Source organism: Micrasema longulum, unplaced genomic scaffold (genome assembly GCF_059751315.1).
Source record: "Micrasema longulum isolate JH-2025_06_02 unplaced genomic scaffold, ASM5975131v1 h1tg000384l, whole genome shotgun sequence".
NCBI lineage: Eukaryota > Metazoa > Arthropoda > Insecta > Trichoptera > Brachycentridae > Micrasema > Micrasema longulum.
Genome location: NW_028277585.1, coordinates 18433 through 45097, shown reverse-complemented (window position 1 = coordinate 45097; position 26665 = coordinate 18433). Strand labels below are relative to the sequence as shown.

The window sequence follows — 26665 nt, the reverse complement described above, 5'->3', positions numbered from 1 at the left end:
AAAAAGAAGAAAAAAAAAGGATTTCGCATTTGTGAAAAACGGATCATCGTATTTCTTTCATAGCGATAGTTGAAAGACCGAGCTACTTTTAATCCCGATAAAATATATAATTCCACCGGGAAAATGCTTATTGATAAACGAAAACTCTTATTGATAAATGACACATCCAATTCATTACCTAAATAATTTCTCCTAATACCACGTGAGCGAAACCTCGGGTAAAAGCTAGTACATATACTCGTAAAAAGAAAACAATATTACAAAATAAAAAAAAATGTGCAGTTCTGATAAAATAGTGTTAGAGATAGAATGATAAATAAAATTGAATTGAATTGAAAATGGTCTAATAACATTGAGGTATATAACTAGAGTAAGCATGAGCATTCGGAATATGGTCCCTCAACCCGCGGCCAATTAGCATATGTTTGATAGAACGGATTTTAGTCTGTTGCGAACATTCCCCGGCTACTTTTCTCCTCGCAATTACTAAAATGCCTATATGTACGCTTAGATACTGCACAAATCGATCTGGAAAAGCGAAGATTTAAACTTTCACCGGTAAGCAATGTTTCTTATCCTAATCAATACTTGTTTAAAATAGCTATTTCAATGTCAAAAAACGTCTTATTTATATGTTACCAATTCGTGAGTTATCTCTTGTCTCTGTCCTGATCAGTCATTCAGGGGTATAGTGAAACGACAAACAAAAGTGACGCGTATGGGGAAGGGAGCGATATACTGAATAGGACTTACAGTAGACCGATGTAAACAGTCCGTGCTTTTTACTGTTCTACGTGTTTTGCTTGCCAAAGTCGGCGTGATATGACGTGATGACACTTGCTCCCTCTGCTGGTCATTCCCTTTCCTTTAGGGACGACTTTTTAGCTCGGATTTGTATGGAGTGTCATCTCTATATATTACCTATATCTTAATGTCTTATAATAATATTATATTATGAAAGTAATATGGTAGGAATAAGTATTGGTATATGATTATCTTTTCCATTAGTTTTGTTAATTTCTTTTGACACTCGGATTTTCAGCATTAGTTATAAAAATGATTGCTACTTTCCTCTTGGAAAAAGACGGATAAATATCGCAACCCCAGAAGTGCACTGTGGTATGTCTAAATAGATCATTTTGCAAGAGAGCAAAAAAAAACTTTTAAAAATTATTAAATGATCGTAAAGTGTATATTGACACTATAATGACAGTATTTTTGTGGTATTTGCTCATTTGACTGTTAACTCTTGTGTCTATGATGAAACACGAATCTACATCGGATACAAGACTTGATATCTCTCTTATTTATTTAAATGATGAAGTTGTATTTTTTGTAATCATCAAATGGACGTTTTCTTTTGAGAAGCAACTTTTGAGAAGCACAGACGAGGCCAAAACATTTTGGAAGTATGAAACGCTGACTTATGAATTAACTCAGGCTCTCTCGGGACATGGATGCATGAGGGAATATCTGCATCGCTTTAGACTGCGAGACGATAGTTCCTGTCCACGTGATGGCATCACTGAGCAGACTGTAGAACATCTTCTTATATACTGTCCAATGTTTGATAGGCCGAGGTGGGAGCTTGCGAAAAATAATTATACGAATGAAAGTGATGCCAATACCACATTAAATCTGTATTACTGAATAAGAAAGAGCACGAAAATAAAACTATAGCAAGAAAGACAAAGGCGCTGTTCTGTGGCCGGTGCTTGTGTGAAAGAGACAAAAACAAAAGGAGAAATTCGTTCAATCAGTCAGTTGGTTATTGGCAATATGCGGGAGTGCGTCTTAGTTATATGACCGGCGTATTTATGATTTTTAATTTATTTTGCTACAGGAGGCCTTAATTATATAATATTTTTTTAAAAATTATGGAAAATGCATTATTCAACAGTATGCCTTTATTTTTATTTTAAATGTCTGAACTTCGGAATATTCTGTCATTTACATGAAGTAACACAATGTTACATCACCGCATGTAAAGGAATTTTTTAGCACAGCCTTTTAAGGGTCAAAATATAAGAATAACACTGTAGCATAATAATTCATGCAGTGTTCTTTACGATATTTTACTTAATTGATTGCAAAGTTTGTGGTATATTAAAACAGTTGCAAAGCACACTGTTGGATGCTCGATACCTTCGACCTCGGGACTGTAAAACAAGGCCTGCCCTTTCGCGATACGCGTGTTCGAAGAAAACAGGGAACGTTTGATTTTAGGTAAACTAATTGACGTTATGGTTTTCAGTGTCAATCCTGGAATTAATGAAAGGAGTAAGGACTTACGGTTTCCTCCCTTTGGCACTGGTCCAGAAAGACACCGTTATCGTTTGCACTGGTCACTTTGCACGTTTTCTTATATGTTGGTGATTCGAAATCACTGTCACGCTCGCGGTACGGTTTTCGTTGTTGTTCGCGGTACGGTTATTTGTTGTGTTGTCAAGCGTTGCTTTCTTGACTCGCCGTCAGGGAGAAGTAGGTATATTGGGATTCAAAACAAGGACCACCGGAATCAAAGGAAGGAATGGCTTGACACTTGAATAAAAGAAAATGAATCCGAAACATACTCCCCCGCGCTGCGGAATATGACGGCATATTCCCAGTAAATGGTTCTGTTTTGGTTAACGGTTAAAGAAATATGCCGACCGATGTGATGTATGATATGATGAAGGTTTGAATATTACGATTGTCACTACGTGAATATGGATAATAAGTGATGATGGGTGATTATAAACAATGTCTAACGAGGGATGATTATGAATGAGAACTCGATACTCATTCATCCGGAATAGGGCATAACTTTAAAAGTGGTCTTTTGAATAAACCACTTTCTGTTTGCACTGATACGATAAGATGTTTTTGAGGCAATACAGCTGGATGTTTTGCGTCGTATGATAAATCTGAAGATTTTATTCTCCCACCGACCCGATATATACCTTCATTGTCAACAAAGGGATTTAATATTCTCATTGATTTCGGTAAATCTTTTCCCAGTTTCAGAATCTGAATTTCCCAAATGAAGGCGGTGTTTTGAACAGATTTTACAACATACATCAAAGCCTTATGCATTTCCTGATCTGTAGGTTGACGAAGTGCTTTATCCTTTATAAGAGAAGAATTTATGAAACGTAATATGTATACTACGATACGTTGTATTTTTCTAAGTGAAGAATAACGTGTGATTAGCACTTCTAATGGACGCTGACATGAGTCGTTAACAAGTACGTTAGGTCGTTTTTCTAATTCAATATTTCTTGCTACGTCATTAGATTTACCAATTATCAAATTCGGTTAATCGTTAAGCTCCAATTTCAGCCATGAGGGGCCCATCCACCAAAGTGGATGATGTATCAGGTCATCGGGCAACAAGCCTCGACTAGCACAATCAGCTGGGTTTTGACTGGTAGGCACGTGCCTCCATTCAGCACACGGCAGCTTACGTTGAATGTTGGAAATTCGATTTCCAACAAAAACCTTATATCGGGTTGATTGTGATTGAATCCAAGATAATACGATAGTTGAATCTGACCATGCATATACTTTTGTTATATTGCTGATTTCTGAATGTGTTTTAAGAATGTAATGCATCAGATCAGCTAATAATGAAGCTGCACTGAGTTCTAAACGCGGTAACGTCATGCGCTTTACGGGCTATACTCGAGATTTGGCGCATACAAGTGCCACCTGGTGATGATGATTGGCTGTCGAGCTGCGTAAGTAAACAACTGCGGCATAACCAGATTCACTGGCATCACAGAATCCATGAACTTGATATTCATGAGATCCGTTGTTAGTTATACGTCGGTTTACTTTAATTTGTGTAAGATTAGGTAATTGCGTAGTGTACCTTACCCATAGGTTATGTATGTCACTTGGGACGGGGTCATCACAAGAGACCCCGAGCAGCCAAAGTCGTTGTATTAATAACTTGGCCAAGAATGTTAGAGGCGATAAAAATCCTAGGGGGTCGAATATACGGGCTAGTTCTGAAAGCATAGTCCTTTTTGTGCATGATCGGTTAAGTGGATTGATGTGATAAATAAATTGATCTTCTGCAGAATTCCATTCAAGTCCTAAAATTTTGATAAAATCACGATTAGAATCGAATTGTAGTGACGAAGCTCTGTGTTCTTCGGGTATAGCATTCAGAAACTGTGGTTCATTACTTGACCATTTTCTCAACTCAAATCCTCCAGAAGACATGATACCGTTTAATTGTGTCTGGAGACTCCGAGCTGATTCTAGCGAATCACAGCCCGATACTACGTCATCAACATACAGGTCTCTCATTATTACGCTAGATGCAAGGGGAAACGAATTTCTCTCATCTTGTGCTAATTGATGCATAGTTCTAATAGCAAGAAAAGGAGCCGAAGAAATTCCAAAAACAATTCGGTTGAGTCGATATTCTCGAATGGGTTCATTAGAAGAGCAACGGAATAGAATACGTTGATAATCTTGATGACCTTTAGTCATTTTTATTTGGCGATACATTTGACGTATGTCCGCCGTAAAGACGATTGCATGAAGACGAAATCTCAAAAGAATTTCTACGATATCTGTTTGTAGTTTACACCCTGTCAACAAGGTGTTGTTTAATGAAGAACCTCGCTCATCCTTGGCCGAAGCATCAAAAACGACGCGAAGTTTTGTCGTAAGACTTTCGGGTTTCACGACTGCGTGGTGAGGAATATAATATGCAGATGAGGATTGACATTCACCGGGAGGAATGGGCTCCATATGATTGCTTGATAAATATTCCATGATATGATCATTGTATTCCTTATAAAAAATATGATTTTTTAATAGGCGCTTTTCAAGATGATAGAATCGCCGCAGGGCAATTGAATAAGAATTGACGAACGATGGTGTCTCTGAATTGCGGAAAGGTAAATTCACTACATAACGCCCATCGGACTCTCTGGAGTGAGTGTTCTGGTACATCTCTTCACATCGTTGATCGTCCATAGAGAAATTTGATGACTCAATGTTAGGTATGTTTTCAATCTCCCAAAGTTGTTGCACAGCACAATCCAGTCGGGTGTCATCAATTACAGACAATGAATGTGACAGTAAATTGATTTGATTGCTCGAGTTAGCAGACAAGACTCTTCCCATCAAAATCCAACCGAATACGGTATTTACGGCTGTCGGAACCACTTCATCTCCTTCTAATTTGCCTGAAAGAAGAAACTTGGGAAACAACTCACCGCCTATTAAAATATCAATGGGACGAGGTTGGTTATAACGATTATCAGCTAACACAATATTTGATAGGTGACGATATTGACTAGTGATTTGGTGGGTTGGCATGTCACCGCAAATACGCTCTAGTGTGACAGCTTCGGTAAAATATACTGGATCTGGTTTACCCACTGGACGTAGTTCAATGCTTACTTTATGAGAAGATGTAGTAGGTACCTGACCAATGCCTGACATTGGGGTATCTACCTTACACCGTTTTAAACCTAATCTGTTTACGCAGCGATTTGAAATTATGTTGATTTGACTACCAGGATCGAGTAAAATACGAACGACTTGATAGTTGCCATAATAATCCCTTACTTCAACTTCAGCTGTCGCTAAGAGGACAAAAGAAGGTGTAGGGCGTGATGCCGAATGCATATTGCTAAGAGTAGTAGCTGGAATGATATAATTATTTTTAGAAGTGGAAGCGATAACTTCTGGTGAATTATGAACTTCAGAGACGTTTGAAGAACACAAGTTTGTATTATGACGAGAATTGCATTTTTTGCAATTGAAAGTTGATTTGCAATTTGATAAGTTATGATTTGATCTCAGGCAGTTTACGCACAGTTTTAGTTGCTTAACGACATTCCAACGTTCTTTCGTGGGTTTCTCCTTAAACCGTTCGCATGAATATATAAAGTGATTTTCCGAACACAAAGGACACGTTTGTGTATTCGCCAATAAAGTTGATGAGTATTTCGGTTTGATAAACAGAGTCTTCTTGGCGATGACGTCAGGAGAACGATCTCTGGAAAGACGCGATCTCTCCAAAGCCTGACATCTTTCTACAAGAAACTCTTGTAATGTTGAAAAAACTGGAAAATCTACCCCTTTAATGGATAATTCAAATGCTTCGCGTGAATTTTTATCGAGTTTAGTCAAAAGAGTGTGAAAGAGAATAAAATCCCAGTCAGATGTCGGAAGTCCTAATCCCTTTAGGATAGAAATATTTTCCATAAAAATGTCTAGAATTTTTCTTAACGCCTGAGGAGTATTAGTAGTAATTTGTTTATGATATAAAATCTCTTCCCAACATAAAAATGCAAGATGTCGTTTATTATTATATCGCGCTATTAACGCATCAAATGCGTCACGATAATTATTAGCCGTGATTGGATATGCTCGCATAATGTTTACAGGCTCCCCTGATAGTGACGATATTAAATATTGGAACTTTTCCACGTTCGATAAGTCGTTTCTACTGTGCACTAGACTTAAAAATAAATCATAAAACGCAGGAAACTCTTTTATTTGACCTGTAAATAGAGGTAATTTTATTAATGGCAATTTTGCGTAGTGCTTCTTTTCACACGTTTCGGACTGGACTTCTTTCTTCAATGGCGGTAAAACCAGTCGCTTGATGCTGAAAATCTCACACACGATTTCATCCATTTGTTCCTGAATCTCATTGTTCTCCCTTACGGCAGCTTCATCTTCAGAAATTTCAGACAAAATTTTTATTTGTGTTTCGTTAAACATATCCATTATAGGATCTAGCCGCTCGCACCACGATAAAAAACGTGGAATGTTTTCTGGATCGGACATAGCGTTTTTTCCCGATCGTAAAGCATCCTTCAATCTTTTTAGCGCGTGATTTCGCCTAGTTGTATAAACATTTACGCTAACACTCATGATTCTAAGTTAAAATAAGTGAAAATGATTTATAAGTTGCTAATGCTAAATGCTAAATGCTACTGCTAAAAATTATTGTTTGCTTTGCGGGACAGTACACGCGCTTATTATTGACGCGCGAAGAAGGTAGTTTAAAAGTTTTGATGCAAATAAAAAAAAGAGTATGACGAAAAGGCTCACAGAGATTTATGTAAAAGAATGTTGTTAATGTTTTTACGATGATTATAGGTTAATAATATATTATATATAAATATAAATTAATGATATGTTATGATACGATGAGAATTTAATCGTTAACCAATGCAGGTTTATTTTCATCGACAACGTGTCGCGAAAGGGCAAAATGTCCGAATATATTAATTATCCGGTTCGCAAGATAGACCAAATGTTGGATGCTCGATACCTTCGACCTCGGGACTGTAAAACAAGGCCTGCCCTCTCGCGATACGCGTGTTCGAAGAAAACAGGGAACGTTTGATTTTAGGTAAACTAATTGACGTTATGGTTTTCAGTGTCAATCCTGGAATTAATGAAAGGAGTAAGGACTTACGGTTTCCTCCCTTTGGCACTGGTCCAGAAAGACACCGTTATCGTTTGCACTGGTCACTTTGCACGTTTTCTTATATGTTGGTGATTCGAAATCACTGTCACGCTCGCGGTACGGTTTTCGTTGTTGTTCGCGGTACGGTTATTTGTTGTGTTGTCAAGCGTTGCTTTCTTGACTCGCCGTCAGGGAGAAGTAGGTATATTGGGATTCAAAACAAGGACCACCGGAATCAAAGGAAGGAATGGCTTGACACTTGAATAAAAGAAAATGAATCCGAAACACACACTGTTTCCTGGGTACATTATGAAAAGTATAATACAATAAGGATTTCCACAGTTATGAAATGAGAAGTGGAGGTCATTTCAGGCTTCCTAAGGTAATACTGACTAGATCTCAACACCGCCTTTACTATAAAGGTTTACAAATGTTTATTGAGTTGCCAGAAAGTCTCAGGAAAGCTGGAAGTATCTCAATTTTTCAAGTGAAATGTTATTTGCATATAAGGGATATAGATAATTAATTTGCGTATTATGCATGTAGACTTTTAGATATATTTAATTAAGGAATATTTATTTTCGGTATATTGAGTTTAATTATTAATTTATCTTATTGTTGTCCTTGTTAATCTGTAAATTTACCATCAAATGAAATAAACAAAACATATTACAAAAATTATATTTTTTAACTACGATATATGAAAAACAAAAATAAATGAAAAAAAAATAAAAAAAACAAAATTTTAATCAAACATAAAAAAATATGTAAAAAAAACAAAAAAAAAAAATAATTAAATTAAATTTAAAAAAAAAATTGCTTTCATAATATTAAAAATATTGGGTTTTGTAAAGGAGTAGTAATTTTACAAAACCAAAAGGGGGTTAGCTCTACGCAAAACTAATCCACAGGAGTCATTTAAAAAAAATTAATTGCTTCAAAATAGCCGAAACTACTAAAAAATGTCTAAATATGTACTGACAGCGACTAGTTACATTAAATTGATTCTCATATATGAGTTATTTTGGACCAGGACAAATTTGTGTCCCCAGGGAGCAAAGGGTTGTAGACTACTACAACTTTAATTATAAGACGCTTGACTCACGCACGGAAGGTTCCGGGTTCGATTTCAGTGAGAGCGCAAAAATTATATATGATTTTTTTAAAGCCTGGGCGTTTTGTGCTGTAATCCACTACTGTGATCGAGATAGGGTGTTTTAGAGCAAAAAAAAAAAAAAAGTATGTAATATTAATAACTCAAAACAGTCAAATTTAGACATACGACAGTGTACCTGTGGGGGTGCGAAATGCAATCTTTCGCTCGACGATTGAGTATTCAAAGTTCAATCAATCTATCAGATTACTTATTTATGGAGCGCCGGCGTTCGTAAAGATGCGCTAATTTCATTATTTTCCGAAGCGAATATAATAGGAAATTCCTTTGAAAATTCGATCCGTCGAAAGAAATTAATTCCTTTGTAAGCTGTGAGGGCGTGACTTGACAAATCTGTCGACCCTTAGTTCAAAATAAAATAGATTCAGCAACTGCACCGCGTTCTTTGTATTATTAGAAAAATTATAGGCCTGAGAAATCTCCCAAATATCACCTCAAATTACATTTTCAGAGGGTAAAATATACATTTTTATTTATCCATAAATAAAAATGTATATATAATCAGGGGGGCGATAGGGACCGAGAGATCTTTACAGTGACGGCATGGTTAAAGATAAATTCTCCCGTATCTTTTGTCGGCCCGTGGTGTCGTGGTCAGCGCATTTGCCTACCATGCAAGAGGTCTCGGATTCAATGTTCCTCATGGCTGACATGAAATATTAATTGAAAAGGGTGTTTTTATACTAGAACATTTTCTAATATCTGGACTGGCATAAGCGTAAGACTGATCATCTTAGCTTCATGGAGAACAACAAGATTAGATACGCTTCGGTTGGTGAACCGATGCAGTGCCCTATGCATTATTAGTCGACGCGGAAAGGGAATGATGATGATCATAAAGTGATTATAGTAAATTTTGATACAATAGTTTGATTTATTTTGCTGCCCTTTAATAATAAGGAATATTTTTGTGTTTTTTTTAATATTTTTTATTTCCTTTTTTAATTACTATAAAAAATACCATATTATCTTTTAAAGAATATTTTATTTTTTCTTTCTTATGTTATACAAAAATATTATAATTGTCCATTATTTATTATAGGAGCAAAAATTCAATAACATTTTCTTGTATTCCCACGAACCGGCCATGCCTTTGTGGGATTTTTTTGTTTAATATTTTTATATTAATATGTATTTCATTGATATGTAATTATGCTTTTTTTTAATACTCCATTTTATTATTATGTTTATTGTAAAAAAACAAAAAAAAATAAAAAAAATGTTCCAACTTTTCTCCAACAAATATAGGAATAATGATTTTCCGTTTTTCGGCCATCATCTTCATTCGGAAAAAAAGACTTGATTATGGTTCCCAGGCACCTATATTCAGAATAATCAGACTTGTTAACGAAAATTAGGATTTGAATTATTTTGGTTATAAATTGAATAACTTTACTTATCGATTAAAAAAATAATGATAATATTCAATAAATTCCTTACACCTTTAAGATCAGCCTGGATCACATAATGTTTGTGCATTACATATATTTGTCTTAGCTTTTATATTTATTGTTTCATTTTTAGTTTTATGCTACTGTACACAATAATTCATAAAAAATGTTATGTTTAAAATGGACTGAATGATACTAAATAACAATAAAATAAAAAAAGTAAAATTTTCGATTTCATCAATTTGTTTAAAAATCTCATTTACAATATGTAGGTTTAAAATCTAGGAAACTCGCGTCGTTCTGGTCCGTTCCAAAGTTAAAAAGCTAGCGAAAAAGGCACTGCAATTTTGTTTGTGTTTATGTATGTGATGTTGACCACGCGTTCAAAATGGCGGAACAGCAAAATACAGGAGAAATTACAGAAAGCGATAACAGCAAACAATGGCCGCTTCCTGTTGGCCAACAGCCATGGGAGATAAACAGTCAGAGGAAATGATAAGCCAGGAATATTATTACGAATCCTAACAGAAAAAATGGGCGAAAGCACGTTTCAAAATTATTACAATCTGCATTGTGCATTGAAAATGGTTTTAATGTTAAAAGTACATCTAAATAAATCTCCGTATGGATACATCATAAATTAGATTTAATAAGAACACTCTAAAAAGGACTATTAGTTCATTAATAATGGTGTGAAGAATGAAGAGAAAAAAAAAAGAAATCATGAAAGGATATGTAAGGTTCTTTTTCTGAATTATTTCAAAATTAATAAATTTTGTTATTGTTTTACGGTTTCTAAATAAATTTATTAACATTATTGTATTAAAAGAATAAGTCTCACAACATTAAGTTATATAACTAGTGTAAACACGAGCGTTCGACATATTATATTCCCTCAACCTACGGCTAATTGGTATATGTTTGATAGAACGGACTTTAGTCTGTTGCGAGCATTCGCCGGCTATTTTTCTCCTCGCAATTACTAAAATGCCTATATTCATAAAATAAATAAAACAAATTTGTTTTTAACCACTAATTTTTAATTTTCACCGACCGGTTTCAAAGCAAACAAGCTTCTTTGTCAAGGTTTACGTAATTAATGAATTGATTCCTTTTTATTTTATTTCCATCATGTTCATTAAATACTAAATATTAAATACCAAATATTTTTTAATACTAAATATTCACTAAATATTTTTTACTACTAAATATTCACTTAATATTTAGTGAACATGATAGAAATAAAATAAAAAGGAATCAATTCATTAGTTACGTAAACCTTGACAAAAAAGCTTGTTTGCTTTGAAACCGGTCGGTGAAAAATAAAAATTAGTGGTTAAAAACAAAGTTGTTTTATTTATTTTATTATAATGAATAACCACAAAGTTAGTGCCATAAATATAAACTTTATGCCTATATGTACGCTAAGATACTGCACAAATTGATCTGGAAAAGCTGGAAAAAATGGTATAACCTTTCACCGGTAAGTAATGTTTTTATCTTAATCAATACTCGTTTAAAATAGCTATTTTTATGTTAAAAAACGTATTATTAATAAGTTACCAGCATTCTCCTGTCTCTGTCCTGCTCAGTTGGTCGGGTGTATAATGAAACGATACAAAAAAGTGACGCGTATGCGGAAGGGAGTGACATATTTTTTATAACCTTCAGAAAACCGATGTATACAGTCTGTGCTTTTTACTATACTACTTGTTTTGCTTGTCAAAGTCGACGTGATATGACGTGACGATACTTGCTCCCTCCGCTGGTCATTCTTTTCCTTTGGGACGACTTTTATGCTAGGATTTGTATGGAGTGTTATCTTTATCTAGTATATCTCAATGTCTCACAATAGGTTAAATAAATATAATTCTTTTCATGTTGTATTTTTTAAAAATCTCCCGAAATGAATTACGGCTTCTAAAAAGGTTTCAGGTTAAAAAACTTACTAAAATGAGTAAAAGGAATCGGAAAAATCCATTTCGAAGTATTCTGAAAGATCTTAAAAAAGGATCGCTAAAATTGAAGAAACTTTCCGAAAAACTCTGCGGAAAACTTCTGAAAGAATTCCAAAAAATCCAAATGGTTAAAAGGTATCATAGTTCAACAATAAAACCGTGAAATAGGTCACTTTTAGCGATTTGGCGTAGAAATATATTAGCACTATATATGCTAAGATTAACAAAATAAATAATTGTCACAATTGATGCCATTTTACATTGGTATGATGACAGTCGGGTTCTAAATACGCAAATGCATATATTTTTGTAGGGGCAATTTAGTTGTAATTGAACCGGGCTGTGGTCCCGTGGCTAGTGTCGTAGACTCAAGATCAGAGGTCCAAGGTTCAACTACAACTATACCACAACTTGATTTTCATTTTCTTATAGAAATTTATTTGTAACACGGTGAAAATGCCCCCCAAAATTGAAATACTTGGGTAAATCATAAAAACACAAATATTTATTTTTTACATTAAAAAAAATAAAAAAATAATAACAACTATTTACATATTATGTAAGTGATTTGATCTGATTTGATCCTCTGGCCGATTTTTTTAGCGTCGAAATATTGTTTTTGAAAAATGTATTGTTGCATCGAAATGGTGAAGTCAATATAATTTACTATTAAGTTTTTTTTAAATTGACAAAACGTTGCTTTATCTAATCATTTTTCATGCAACTTTTTTGACGAAAATGATTCATCTCTATTGAGATTACATTCATTCGGAAGGTCTGTTGTCGAACGACAGCCTTCTCCTGGTAATTTTTCTGAGGTTTCCTCGTCACTGGAACAAATACGGAGAAGGCCACAGCCGAAATATGCCACCTGATTGTTACATATTATAAACATATAAAATTTATAAAGTTTTTCAATTAAATAAATTTAACATATTACAACAGAGATGAATAACATTTTAAAGAAGGCAATATAGATGTCTAGGCATCTACAGGGCTTATGACCTGTCATTAGCTGGTTTAAGTGGCCACTTTACACACTGTGTAACATTCACCATTCTGCCCATATTTGAACATCTATATTACTTCAATTCTTTCATCTGTTGATGTTTGTGAAGTTAAAGAGCTTAAACCTTTATTTATGTGAGTGAGATTCATCTAATTGAATTATTTCACCTACATACTAGGCAACGCCGAAATTTTTATTTTTTTAATTTCTATACTTATTCATGGACCAGGTGGATTTATCAACAATATTTTGAGTTTGTCCAAACTTTTGCAAACAAGGACTGGACTCAACTAAGACACTTTAAAATGTTCTTCATCTCTGTTGTAATATGCTTATGTTAACAGCTCCCCAGGGTGTTGAATCCAGTCCTTGTCTGCAAAAATTTGGACAAACTCAAAATATTGTTGATAAATAAATTTAACAGACAATTATTTACTATTCCTTTGAAGTAAATGTAAACCTCGTAAATTATAAGCTGGGCAAAAAATAAAACAACCCCCATAAAAAATATTTGAAAAATATAGAAGCTTACCTTCATCAGTTTCCTTGGCATCGCTGAGGAGCCAAACTTCTTCGTCGTCGAAATGGGCGTCTCCACCCCTTCCGCCCCCAGGGAAGAACGCGTGAGCAAGGATCTGTCCGCGCCCATCAAATGGGTAGTTGTCGTCGTGGTATCTCCTACGATACAATTAAAACACTATTAAGATTATGATAAAATTATAAATAAACTTATCAATGAAACTTCTTGGTTTAGTTTTACTTTTTATTATTTTGACCAACGAGCGCTTTCGCCTAAGTAGGCATCTTCAAGACTGGTAATAAGACAAGAAATATCAACAAAAAACATCAATGTTATTAAAACACTATTGTCAAACTTCAAACTCAAAACAACTTTTATCGTAAAGGTTTGGAACTGTTTATTGAGTTGCCAACAACTCTCGGGGACGCTGAAAGCGTCTTCACTTTTTGACCGCGATGAATAAGTAATATATTATGTAGAATTATAGATACATAGATAATATAGAATTTATTTATTTACACTTTTTATCAAAATACAATTTCATGTTCACTTTGCCCAACTAACAAGGATACATACCCCGTTCCAAGCTAGGCAATTACATTTTTATATATTATAATAGCTAACGAATTAATAGAGAGCACAGACATATAAAATATAAACCTATTCGTATACACATTTTGATACATATACATACACACATACACATATATACACACATATTAAAACATGTGAGTCAAGGTCCTGTAAAAAAAATAAATATATATATATATATACACACATACATACACCCATGCGCATACATAGACGTAGACAATTTATTTATGCGAAACTTCATGGTTTCCATCTATAAATATATTTTTAAAAATTATTCCTTATTTTTATATTTTATTTTCGACATCCAGTAAGAATCTCCAATCCGTGGCATGCATCAACTTTTCTGACTCCCTACGACCAATGTCATGAAATACAAATGGTGGCAATGATTTGAATGAAATAATGATGATTTGTGTGTTTTTGTAAATAAAGTTACTGTAAAACATAATTATGTATAGTCAAATGTAATGGCCAGCTGCGTATAATTGCTTAGATAGACGATTCGCCCCTGCCACATGTGTGTATAAAATAGTTAAATATACAAGTTTTTTTATTGACATCGATTCTCTACAAAATGTCGGCAAGAAAAATATGAAATCTGACATTAGCCTTTTTAGATCAAGCCACAGAGTTATTGTTTTTATATCAACATTTACTTTGTGGAAAAACATTTTAAATATCTTATTTAAAATAAAACACTTTGTATAGAAGCCACACCCGAGTATAATATTAGAACACAACTAGTTTCAGATGTTCCGAATAACCCATTATCAGGTGCAAATATCATATTCTATTACAAATAAAGACACAATAATGAGTAATTTAGAAAATATGAAAAAAAAAAAAAATCTAAAAAACTTTCAATGATAACATAGTATTTCAAAATTCTTCACCCCGGCTTCCAATATTCACCATAAATAGAAAAACCCTCCCTGCCTCCACCACATCCTGCCTTACGCCATTCATCAAACCCTATCAGTACCTAAGTACTATGCTGTATAATAACTTTGATTTGGTTGATATTTACACCTGATGATGGGTAATTCGGAATACCTAACTGGCTGTGTTCTCATATTAAACCCTTAAAAGGGATATAAGTATATATATATAATTAACATATTACAACAGAGATGAAGAACATTGAAGAGAAGGTAATATAGAAGTCTAGGCATCTACAGGGCTTATGACCTGTCAATGGCTGGTTTGAGTGGCCACTTTACACACTGTGTAACATTCACCATTCTGCCTATATTTGAACATCTATATTCCTTCAATTCTTTCATTTTTTTCAATTTCTATACTTCTTCATGGACCACGTAATTTATCAACAATATTTTGACTTTGTCCAAATTTTTGTAGACAAGAACTGGATTCAATTCCATGGGGAGCTGTTTATAATAACATATTACAACAGAGATGAAGAACATTTTAGAGAAGGTAATATAGAAGTCTAGGCATCTACAGGGCTTATGACCTGTCAATGGCTGGTTTGAGTGGCCACTTTACACACTGTGTAACATTCACCATTCTGCCTTTATTTGAACATCTATATTCCTTCAATTCTTTCATCTGTTGATGTTTGTGAAGTTAAATATAGATGTTCAAATATAGGCAGAATGGTGAATGTTACACAGTGTGTAAAGTAGCCACTTAAACCAGCCATTGACAGGTCATAAGCCCTGTAGATGCCTAGACTTCTATATTACCTTCTCTTAAATGTTCTTCATCTCTGTTGTAATATGTTAATATAAACAGCTCCCCAGGGAGTTAAATCCAGTTCTTGTCTACAAAAATTTGGACAAACTCAAAATATTGTTTATAAATATATAAGATGTAGGCTGACGCCACCAATAACAGTGGAACGCTTTCAGTTAATTATTTTTTTATTCAAAAAACATATAGTCGTACATGATAAGTATTAAAAACAAATATTTTCTAACATAAAAAGACCCATTAAGTTTTGTTAAGGTCTCTTTTTAAGTTAAAATTTTTGGGATCATCGATGGACCTCCAGATTTAAAGGAGTTTTTTACACAAGTAAACCCATCCAGCATTGTTTTTTTCAGTATACTTCTTTTACACGGTACTGCGTGGAATGCATCCCCCGTGTAAAAGGAGGCTCCAGTGTATTTTGCTATAGTTTCGGCAATATTCTTCTGGCAAGCACGCAGAGCTGTGTTCTTGGATCCGGAAAAGAACTCTACTTTAAGGAAAATATTTTCTGGAATTTTGCGTGACAAGTTGAGCTGACTACATTCGACAGACATCGATAAATCTTTTATGTCTCCTTGTAATCGAGGGTCTGATAGGATATATGATACATTTTATGACGTCATATGATACTCTCTCGCTTGTTAGTGTGATGGTGTTCTGTTACAACTAGGTACCTACTTCATTAGCATAAATTGCACGTACATACATACATAATATTTTTATTTTATTTATTAAATATGCGCCTTAAGCCAATGAGACTATAGAAAATAGTAAAAAAATAAATTGTTGCGTCATATTATCATCGCTACCTGCATCGTTTTAAGCTCTCCGAGATCGACAGCTGCCCATGCGACGATGAAACTCCTCAAGATGTCCTTTACCTGTTGATGCATTGCCCCTTTTTCAGTTTTTAAAGACAACAGTTGGAGGCGCGATGCAGAAGCCTGGGTGAAGATCTTTGCGACATCCCATTGGTGATAGATAATACAGAACTCATACGAGAGGTAGTATCATATATGATCAATCAATTGGTAAAATAAACCAAAGTAGGAAACAAAATGCCGAACACTCTTTTAGTGGAATGGAAGGCCTGTTGACAATTGTCAGCAGACCGGCTTCTCCTGAAGAGTTTTAAGTGGTTTCCTCTCCACATGAGCAAATGCTGAGAAGTACCTAATGGGCCCACATTAGAATATCCTTTCTGATCCCAACAGTTTAGCTAAAATAAAGTAATATAATAGCTGAACAATCTTCTTTTTGAAATATAAACCTTGTATATTATAAGCAAGGTAAAAAATAATGCGTCTTCCACATAAAAAAGTACAATATCAAAATAATCATCGCTACATTTGTATTTTTTTTAATTACTTCGTGCGTGACGTCACTAGTTCTCTTCGGTGAGTTGTCCTGATCGGTGGGTTAGCTTCCCGGAAACTGTAAATCTATCACAGCACGACATCATTGCTTGATTTAGAAGAACTTGTCACGTCATTTAAAGTAGTTTATTTTTATTTAAAAAATAAATATTTTTCATACATTTTAGAGAAACTTCGCAGTACAATTAAATGCTCTAATCTCTATCGCGCGAAAGAAAACATTTTTCATATACAATTTCTCGTAGCACTGAACTTCCTCATCACAACACTTGTATACAAAAAGTAAATTGTTTCTCTTAAATTATAAATTTCAAAAGTTTCTAAATTTAATGAATTTATTTAAAGAATCACTTTGTAAAGAGCTTTTGAGGTATTATATTATGAAAATGGCGCTATATCAGTTATCCGTAATAATAATAATAATAAAGAAACAATGTACAAGAAACTTAGCAAAAATAACATAAAATCAGGTAGCAAAGACAAACAAGGGTAATAAAATAATGGTATACAATATATTCAAGAACATGATCAACATCAAAGATCAAAGACTTCGAGCTAAGCCATGCCAATCTTTCTTTATCCCACACTGCGTTAATGGCACAGAGATCTAAGGAAAGCGGGAACATCCCACCCAAAGAATTCCAAGTTGTGCGACGAATGGACTAATCTACACATTCTGGACATTGCGGTATAAAAACAAAAGTTACAAAGATCTCTTAAATATTCGAACGCACAGTACTATAGCAGCTGTACTGTACTGTCATCGCTCTAATTTTCTTGCCTCCTCTTTCACAGTAGTATCCGCTCGATTGTGGAATAATCTACCCACTAATGTTAGAGATGCCTCTTCTTTATTTACATTTAAATCAATATTAAAATGTCAATATCTAAATATTGAAATTGTTCCTTTATCCTTCTTCTTTCCTTCCCATTCCCTCTCCACTCTTCAAAGTATAGTGTTAATTTTTTTATATATTTTTATTTTTTTAATATTCATTTTTAATTTTTGTATAAAATTGTTAGATTCAATACGTCCATGTTTTTATAATTTTCTCAAACTAAACGGTTTGGGTAGGTAGGAAGAAATTTTCTTAAAGGCAATATGCCCGCCCTTATATGTATATATATTGTATATGTATATAAAGTGTCAAATAAATAAATATACAAACGTAATTTTTTAAAGCAAACAAAGATGATGATTATTAATATCAAAATTTATTTCAACAGGGAGGGAAAACATTTTTGAGAAGGGAATATGAAAGTCTAGGCATTTACAGGGCTTATGACTTGTCATTGGCTGGTTTAAGTGGCCACTGTGAGTTTAGGAAATGTGGATGTTCAAACATGGGTGGAATGGTGAATGTTACACAGTGTGTAAAGTGGCCACTTAAACCAGCCAATGACAGGTCATACGCCCTGTAAATGCCTAGACTTTCATTCTACCTTCTCAAAAATGTTTTCCTTCGCTGTTGAAATAAATTTAAATGTGAATAACTCCCTAGGGAGAAAATCCAGCCAGTCTGCGAGCATTTGGACATACTCAAACATTGATGATGATTATTACTACTACTACTACTACTACCATCACGCCATTTCCCCGTAAGGGTAGGCAGAGAGAATGGACCGCCACACACGTCTATCCTGGCATACATTCCTAGCTTCCTCCACATTCATACATGCCCTTCGGTTCTGTCTGCTTTTGACATGACCAGACTTAAGATTTTGGTTTATATGATCATGCCACGTCTTCCTTGGTCTCGTCCTCGTCTCACGTTGCCGTTCATTTTCGCCATATGTACTTGTTTTACCATTATTTCGTCGTCCATTCGTTCCACTTGACCAAACCATCTCAGATACCCTTTCTTAATCTTATCTATTATACTTGACTCAGATTTACACTTTCGCCTGATTTCATCATTCGTAACCCTGTCATACATTGATTTCCCACACATTCGTCGCATTTCAACCGCGTTCACTCGGCTTTCATCCTTCTTCTGCCAGTTCCATGTTTCACTTCTATACATAAGTGTTGGGACTAAAACTCCGCTGTGCACTGCCAGTTTAGCTTCGATTGACATATTTTTATTAGAAATTACTGTGTTTAGTGCTCCGTTCATTTTGTTGCCCGCATTCACTCTTCTTTCAACATCTTTTTCTACTCTTCCATCTCTTGAAAACATGTTTCCCAGATACACAAATTCTTCTACTTGCTCGAGACATTATGATTATTATTAGAGATATCTTGGATCCTACGAAAATATAAATAACGGAACATAACGGATATATGACGTTGTTCGTTCCATAACTGATGGGTAGAATAAATATATATATATATCTCATGATGCGATGATTGTCAAAGTTGTTACCCTCATCGTCATGTTTAACTTCGACAGTATAAATATTTGACGACCATTCGCTGAGCGAAGGAGCGCGCGTTGATCGACTTTTGGCATTCCTTCAGAGGACTTTTATTGCGATTCGCGAGGCGTTCGCACTCGTTCCCGACACAAATAGTTTAAGAAATACTTTGTCAAACGATCGCCTGTAAATTGCTCGTAAGTTCGATAATTCTAAACCGATAACGACCGCGGTCGTAAACCGGGGACATCACCCGAGGACCAATGGGCTCGTGTTTTGATACCTATTCCTATGTTGGCCACGGATTATTCTAGATTTCTTCATTCCGCCGTGCTACACAACTATCTCCGCGCCCCGAATCAACGCCCCTCACAAAAATCTCTCAAACCTCACTTAAAATTTAAGCGCTTCCCCTTATACAAAACGCCATTTTGGTTTCGTGGTTGTTTTTTGCTCCCCTGTCATTCGCGAGCCCTCGCGGGGCGGTGCGGCCCAGAGGGTCAATCAGTATTCCGTCGACGTTTTAGACATCCGTTAGGGCGAGACCAGCTTATGTCTCGGGACTTACAGAAGACCCCTCCCCCCAAAGCACCAGTAAAGAAAAACTATAAATATGGCTCTAGGAATTGCCGGGACGCGAAAATCGGAAAACGAATAAAAAGGATTTGTGTATAGTTAGATTCTGAATTACGCCAATGTGCGATAATAGAAACTTATCGACAAGTTTCGGTTTTAGCTAAGACGGGGAAAGTATATCATTTTCAGTAATAAAATATAACGTGTTCGAGGCAATATACGGCATTGTGAACAGTAAAAAAATACTTACAAGGTGTGTCAATAAAATATTTCGAGAGAATTACTGTATAATTAAGGTCTGGGGAAGAAACATGTTTGTAAAAGTTTTACTGTGGGAAAATACGGTCCGGTAAATATCCATAAAAGTATACGTTTGCCTAATGGCGATAGTTTTACTAACCCCAAATTTATTAATATTACTTCTGGGGTGCTATATTGAATTCCCTCTACCCCTAGAGAGTGATTAATTTTGAGATTTTTATTTTTTGCCTGCGTTTACACTTTGCATCATATTTGGCAACACATTTTTTTTTATTTAAAAAATAATCATTCTTAAGTTAGCTTATATTACAATACATGGTATATAAACTAATATTTACACTTATTTAACTTACATATCTATTTACACAATTTTACAGTACACATCACATTTCTTCTTAAATTCATTAAACCTTTTTTTTATTCTGCATACATTCAGGCATCTCTTTACACATTTTCAAACCTTTATGCGTAATACAATTTGTAGATTTTGTTTTTTTTTTTAAAATGGCAGCCTTATTCTATCCTTATTTCTAGTAATATAATTATTAAAATTTTTGTTAATTGAATCGCCATACTTCATTATAAATTATTATGAAAATAAAACTTTGTTATTAGTGTTACACAATTTTTATTATTTTACAAGAACACTACTACATGTACTTTAGATAACTATCCATTTATATGCTAACATCTTAGATAAGTGGAATAAAAACCCCCCCGTTCCTAAGTTTCACTGACTAATTTCTTTATTTTTTGTTTAAATTCTATGACATTGTGAACAATATTCTGTGTTTACTATATTAGTTTTATATCACCTGTCGATGGGAGCAGTTTTCTCCCAAAACTGTTGTAGTGTTCTTGTAAAAGAATAAAAATTGTGTAACACTAATAACAAAGTTTTATTTTCATAATAATTTATCAAAATTTTTATTGAGGACTATCTTATAAATGAAGAATTTGAGTATTTGATTGTTCAAAAATTTAAATATAAAAACAAGCATACTATATATCAGTCTCTTTTTTATTGCTATTCAATTAAGACATTCTCTCGTTTTTTCTATTTTATTATATCTACTGTTCTTTATCACTATTTTCATGGCTCTGTTTTGAAGTATTTTCAATTTATTTAAATTTCCGTCATTGGCTAAAAATAAGACCGTTGAGCAGTTATCTATATAAGGAATGATTATTGTTTTATATGTGAGTTCTGCAGTATTTCTATCTAATTTATTTCTCAATCTAGCTAGAAAGAATATTTTTTCAAAAACATACTCAAAGTTAGCATTCATAGTTGATTTCGTGTCTAATATTATTTCATCCACGTTGTCAATAGTTTCACCATCTATATATACATTAATCATTACATACCAGGCTTGATTTCTTTGATAACGAGTTGTCTTCTTTTATACGATCACTGAATCAAATTAGAATATAAACACCTCTCTCCCGCTTCCACTCCCACCAAGTCTACTATATACCATTGTGTCTTTCTACTTTCCTTTAAAACAACTTTCTATGTATGAATATGTCCTTAAAAATGCCTATTGGGCGTAAATTAAAAAAAAAAGTAGATTATGCTTCGTTTTTTTCTTCCTATTTCGAGGTATTTAGTTTTTCCAACATTCAGTTTTAGCTTGTTGATTTTAAGCCATTTTGATATGCTGTTTAAGTCGTCATTTGATTTGTTGATGGTTTCTGCATAATCTTTACCTGCTGTATAGATTAATGTGTCATTGGCAAATAATTGCAATTAATGATTAAATATCAAATAAATATGACACGTGGAATCCAACATGTATTCTAGATTTAGTACACGCACAGGCCATGCCTATGTAGGATTTTTGTTTTTGTAAATAAAGTGATATGTTATGTAATAAAAAATTTAAATAAAATAAATAAATAAACACGGTGATTTTTATTTAGAACATAATTGTGATCTTAAACGTTACACACAACAATTAAATTGAATTGACTAAACCGTATTAGTGTTTTTCCGTTTTTAAAACAGTTTTTTTTATTAGTTTATTATTTTTAAAATCCCGTTAGGGTTACATAATATATATATTATAAGGTTCAGTCATGTTATGTTTCGTCTGATTAGTGTATTTATCATGTGCTTTTTCAGGTTCATTTTTAATTTGTCATAGTGCAATTGTTCGACTGGTAAGGTAAGTCATTATATTGTTTATATATTTATTTTTTATTTATTTCATTTTAAAATACGCCCAAGGGGTATTTACAAAATATATATATCCGTAAGTACAAACATAGTAAGTAATAGTTTTAAATATAAACAATACTTTTTTTTTGTTTACATGTAGAAACAAAAAAGCATGCTGCAATGCAAAATAAAAAATGAAACTTTGCCAATAAAAAAGACACTATAAAAAATATGGATATAAGAAAAATGTTAGAATTAAAAAGCAAATTGTAAATAACTTGTAAAGAAATTAAACAAAAAAAATTCCATTAGAAAATTAATGTCAAAAACAAATAATAAAAATAAGTTTACAGTAAGTATATATAAGTTTAAGTTTAAGACCATTGTTTGGTATTTTTGTCAGTTTTACGTTTGTCTTTGCTTTTTTAACGTAGTAGTGTTGTTTTTATCTTTTATTATATTTGTGTATGTCAGCATTTTTGGTTATTGTAATATCACAGTCTTGTATGTTTTCCTGTGCAATTTTATGTACAATTTTCACCGTTTCAACGAATTGTCAAAATTGGTGAAATTCATAATTAAATTCATCTTTGTGCTATAAAAAAAACAAATATACGCATTATTCAAAAAGAATTAGCATGATAAATAAATAATAAAATTATATACGATTGAAAACTATCTTGTAAAGTTTTGCGATACGATTTTGTAATACGTTTCTTTGTTCTTTGCTTTTATTTGTCTTACTTTAGTTCCAAATTCAAGATGTAGATAAATTCTAACCAACTTAGTGGATTTACAAGGATTTCTGTTAATTAAAACTAGTAACTACTTCGACCTCTTCTCGTAAACCATAAAACATTTCATTTTCATTCGCTCTTCGAAAATATTACGTTCTATTTCGAACTAACCTAATAACATTTAGGGGACTTATCACATTATAGTGTGATATGGGAAACGAGGCTGAAGAAGAAGTGTGAAATTAAATCACACTTATTTTAAAGAAGGAGATATGGAAGTCTAGACATGGCTTATGATCTGCCATTGGCTGTTTTAAATGCTCACTTCACTGTAACATTCACAATTTTTCCTATCCTATGTTCGAACATCCATATTTCTGCAATTCTTCCATCTGTTTAGTAAAATTAAAGAGCTAAAACCTTTATTGTTCTGAAGATATTCATCTGATTGAATTATTTATTTCACATACTAGGCAGCGCCTAAAAAAAACCAATTTTTAATCTACTTCTTGGACCAGTTGATTTTTTATTTTTTTATTATTTTTGTACATAAATCATATAACACAAAGTATTTAACAAGTATAATTACATTCCCAGGAGTTACAACAACTCAATTCGAGACATAAATAATATTAACATTTAGAAAATAACACATAATGAGAACAACAAAGAAACAAAGCAAGTTTGGCACCTTTATAACTAAATATAGCCCAACAATATTTATACCAAAAACCTTTTCCTTCACAAGCAGAATAAATATATAAAAAAACGCTTTTAAGAATAAAAAAAAATTGTGAATCTACTAAGGGAGATAAGGTCATTAACATCACATGCCATGCAGATAATGCTGCCATAGTGATGATGAGAACATATCCATCTCAGTTAGTAAACATCTGGATGCCTAAGAAATGTCGTATAGTACAATGAACACATGATTATTGAAAACATAATTCGGATATACAAAACGTGTGTCAGACCAAACCATGATGTTTACAACTAAGGTGAGGATAGATAGAGAGAAAATAAAAAATACGAAAAACAAAGTAGAAAAACTAAATTTAAAATTTAATTACAATATATTGAGTTTGTCCAAATGATTCACAAATTACAACAGAGATGGAGAACATTTTAGAGAAGGAAGTCTAGGTGTCCTTATAATGCCTAGACCAAGGGTGGCATACGGTCTGATCGCGATCCACGGGTCGATCGTAGCCATTAGTAATGTCGATCGCGACAAGGAAAATGAAAAAATAAACAAGGTTTGAAATAGTCGAAAACATTTCAGATGAAACTAGCTACTTACGATTTTTTAGTTATATTGCACATATAACACAAAATTAATTTATAAAATAAATGTCAATTGAAGTCCGAGGTTCGATTCCGAGCAGGGTCAATGTAAATCATTTGTTTAAAATGTGATTTTGCATTACAACATTGGACTGGTACAGCGGCATATAAACTTGGAGTGATACAGAGTGACATCACACATGCACATTTTTTTTGGCTTTGTTTTTAGTAATGCATATAGAAAATTACAATTGGTTCATTTGTGACGTATTTTTGTTGTAATTAAATTTCTCTTGAAATTAAAAAAAAAATATATATTTAAAATTTGACAGGTGATTTTAACAGTTTCAAGACAAGGATGTGGAGTGTAAGATTATCTAGCTGTCATAAAACAAATTGAACGTAGTTATGCATAAAGCAGCCAGCCATAGAAAAGTGAAACTGAGATAATAGCACCTTTGTGAAATGAGAGAAAAAACAAATCTACACAGCAGTTGGAATGTTTTTGACTTTAACAAATGATAAACACTGAATATATTTTTTGTATATTACAAACAAGAATCTAATTATATATTTGACCAGTTTCAGTATTTTTTAAAATTCGTTAAGATTTTTCTATTGCTGTGGGTGTTTTCTGCAAATTGTGAAATGCCGTTTTTGTGATGGACACCATTTTCAGAAGGTGATTAAAACAATTTTTTGTATGAAAGCGGTCTGGCTGTTTTTAGCAGAACATAGAATTGACCTTACTGCACCCGATAACATCAATGTTAAAGTTAATGTTAAGAAAAACTTAAATATTTTGGAAGTGGTATTTCAATCGTGATTAGAATGTACATAAAAATGGGGACGTCTGTGACATTAATGGAATCTTTATATCAGAAATTGGTAAGATTTTAAATATTTTAAACAAATAGATTTAAAAAAAAAAAACGTTTTTTTTTTTTTTTTTTCAAGAATTAACGGTACAAGTACCTTTTACATTACATACATACATAAGTATTTACAGTGGAGTATATACAGTAACAACTTTTTCAATGCTTACTTAGAAAGAACCTAATTAAAATATTGATTCCACACTAAAATGTTTTACAAGTAATTGTTTATAAGCTGGAAATTTCAATAAAAATATGTCACCTAAATCCGAATGTTTATTACCCAGCGCATGTAGACGATTCAGTACTGAATTGCTAGAATATATTGAGATATGATTGTTGCAGTGATAAAGTTGAACTAGCCTTGTCACTCTAACTGGTACTTTAAAACCAATAAGGGCCAAAATTTCAGTGCTGTCCGAAACTGAATTAACGATTTTAAATAGAACTAATAAACCATTAATAGTTCTCCTGTCCATTAATTTAATCAAATTTAATATATTTAATAATTAATCATATTTACGAAATTCTTTACGTATTCCTAATTTAAAATTAACATATCTCAAAAACTTATTCTGAACTCTTTCGATGGTAATTTGGTGAGAGGCATAATAAGGGCTCCATATTGTAGAATTATACTCCAAGATGCCTCTCACCAAGGAGGTGTATAAAAATGTAAATAACCACATTTGAACAAACACTCCTAAAATAACGACTATTAGTTAGTTATAAATAACTTCTAAAGTAGTTGTTACAAATACAGCAATGGCAGAAAATGGAAATCGAGTATTGGTGTTCGAACCTTGGACCTCTGATCCGCTGAACCACGATATCACCACGTGCCCATAACCCAGTTTATTATTTGTGCTCTGAATTTAAATTGTAAATGTAAATAAACTGTGATTGAATTCTGCACAAGTTTTGCGATGTAGCTGCGTAAAAATCTGATGGAATCATAAATCAAAGAAATAAATAAAACCCACTCCTACCCCGTGAGGACCAGTTGAGGGGGCATACGGGGGGTGTTCTAAAAGTTAAACACAAAGCTAGGAAGCTCCGTCCTAAGAAAGAGCTTTCGGAAAATCACCGAAGCTTTTTCGGTCTCATTACTCATGTTGACCGCCTTGAACGTGATCAAAAATACAACCCTTGTTTCTACGGAGAAAGGAATGACTAAGAGGCATGATTATATTTTCTATCTAACTTAACAGATCATTTTTTATTTAAACTTAGGAGTGTTTTAAAA

General features: G+C 33.3%; 1 protein-coding gene across 1 annotated transcript in view; it reads right to left on the bottom strand.

The window, feature by feature from the left end:
* Positions 1–26665, bottom strand: part of LOC148281996 (matrix metalloproteinase-2-like) — a gene marked incomplete at its 5' end in the record, with an annotated part of 51806 nt that overhangs the window by 12948 nt on the left and 12193 nt on the right. The window contains one exon of the mRNA XM_088225764.1: positions 13494–13639. Coding sequence (XP_088081890.1) covers positions 13494–13639 — 146 coding nt within the window. The remainder of the gene's footprint in view (positions 1–13493; positions 13640–26665) is intronic.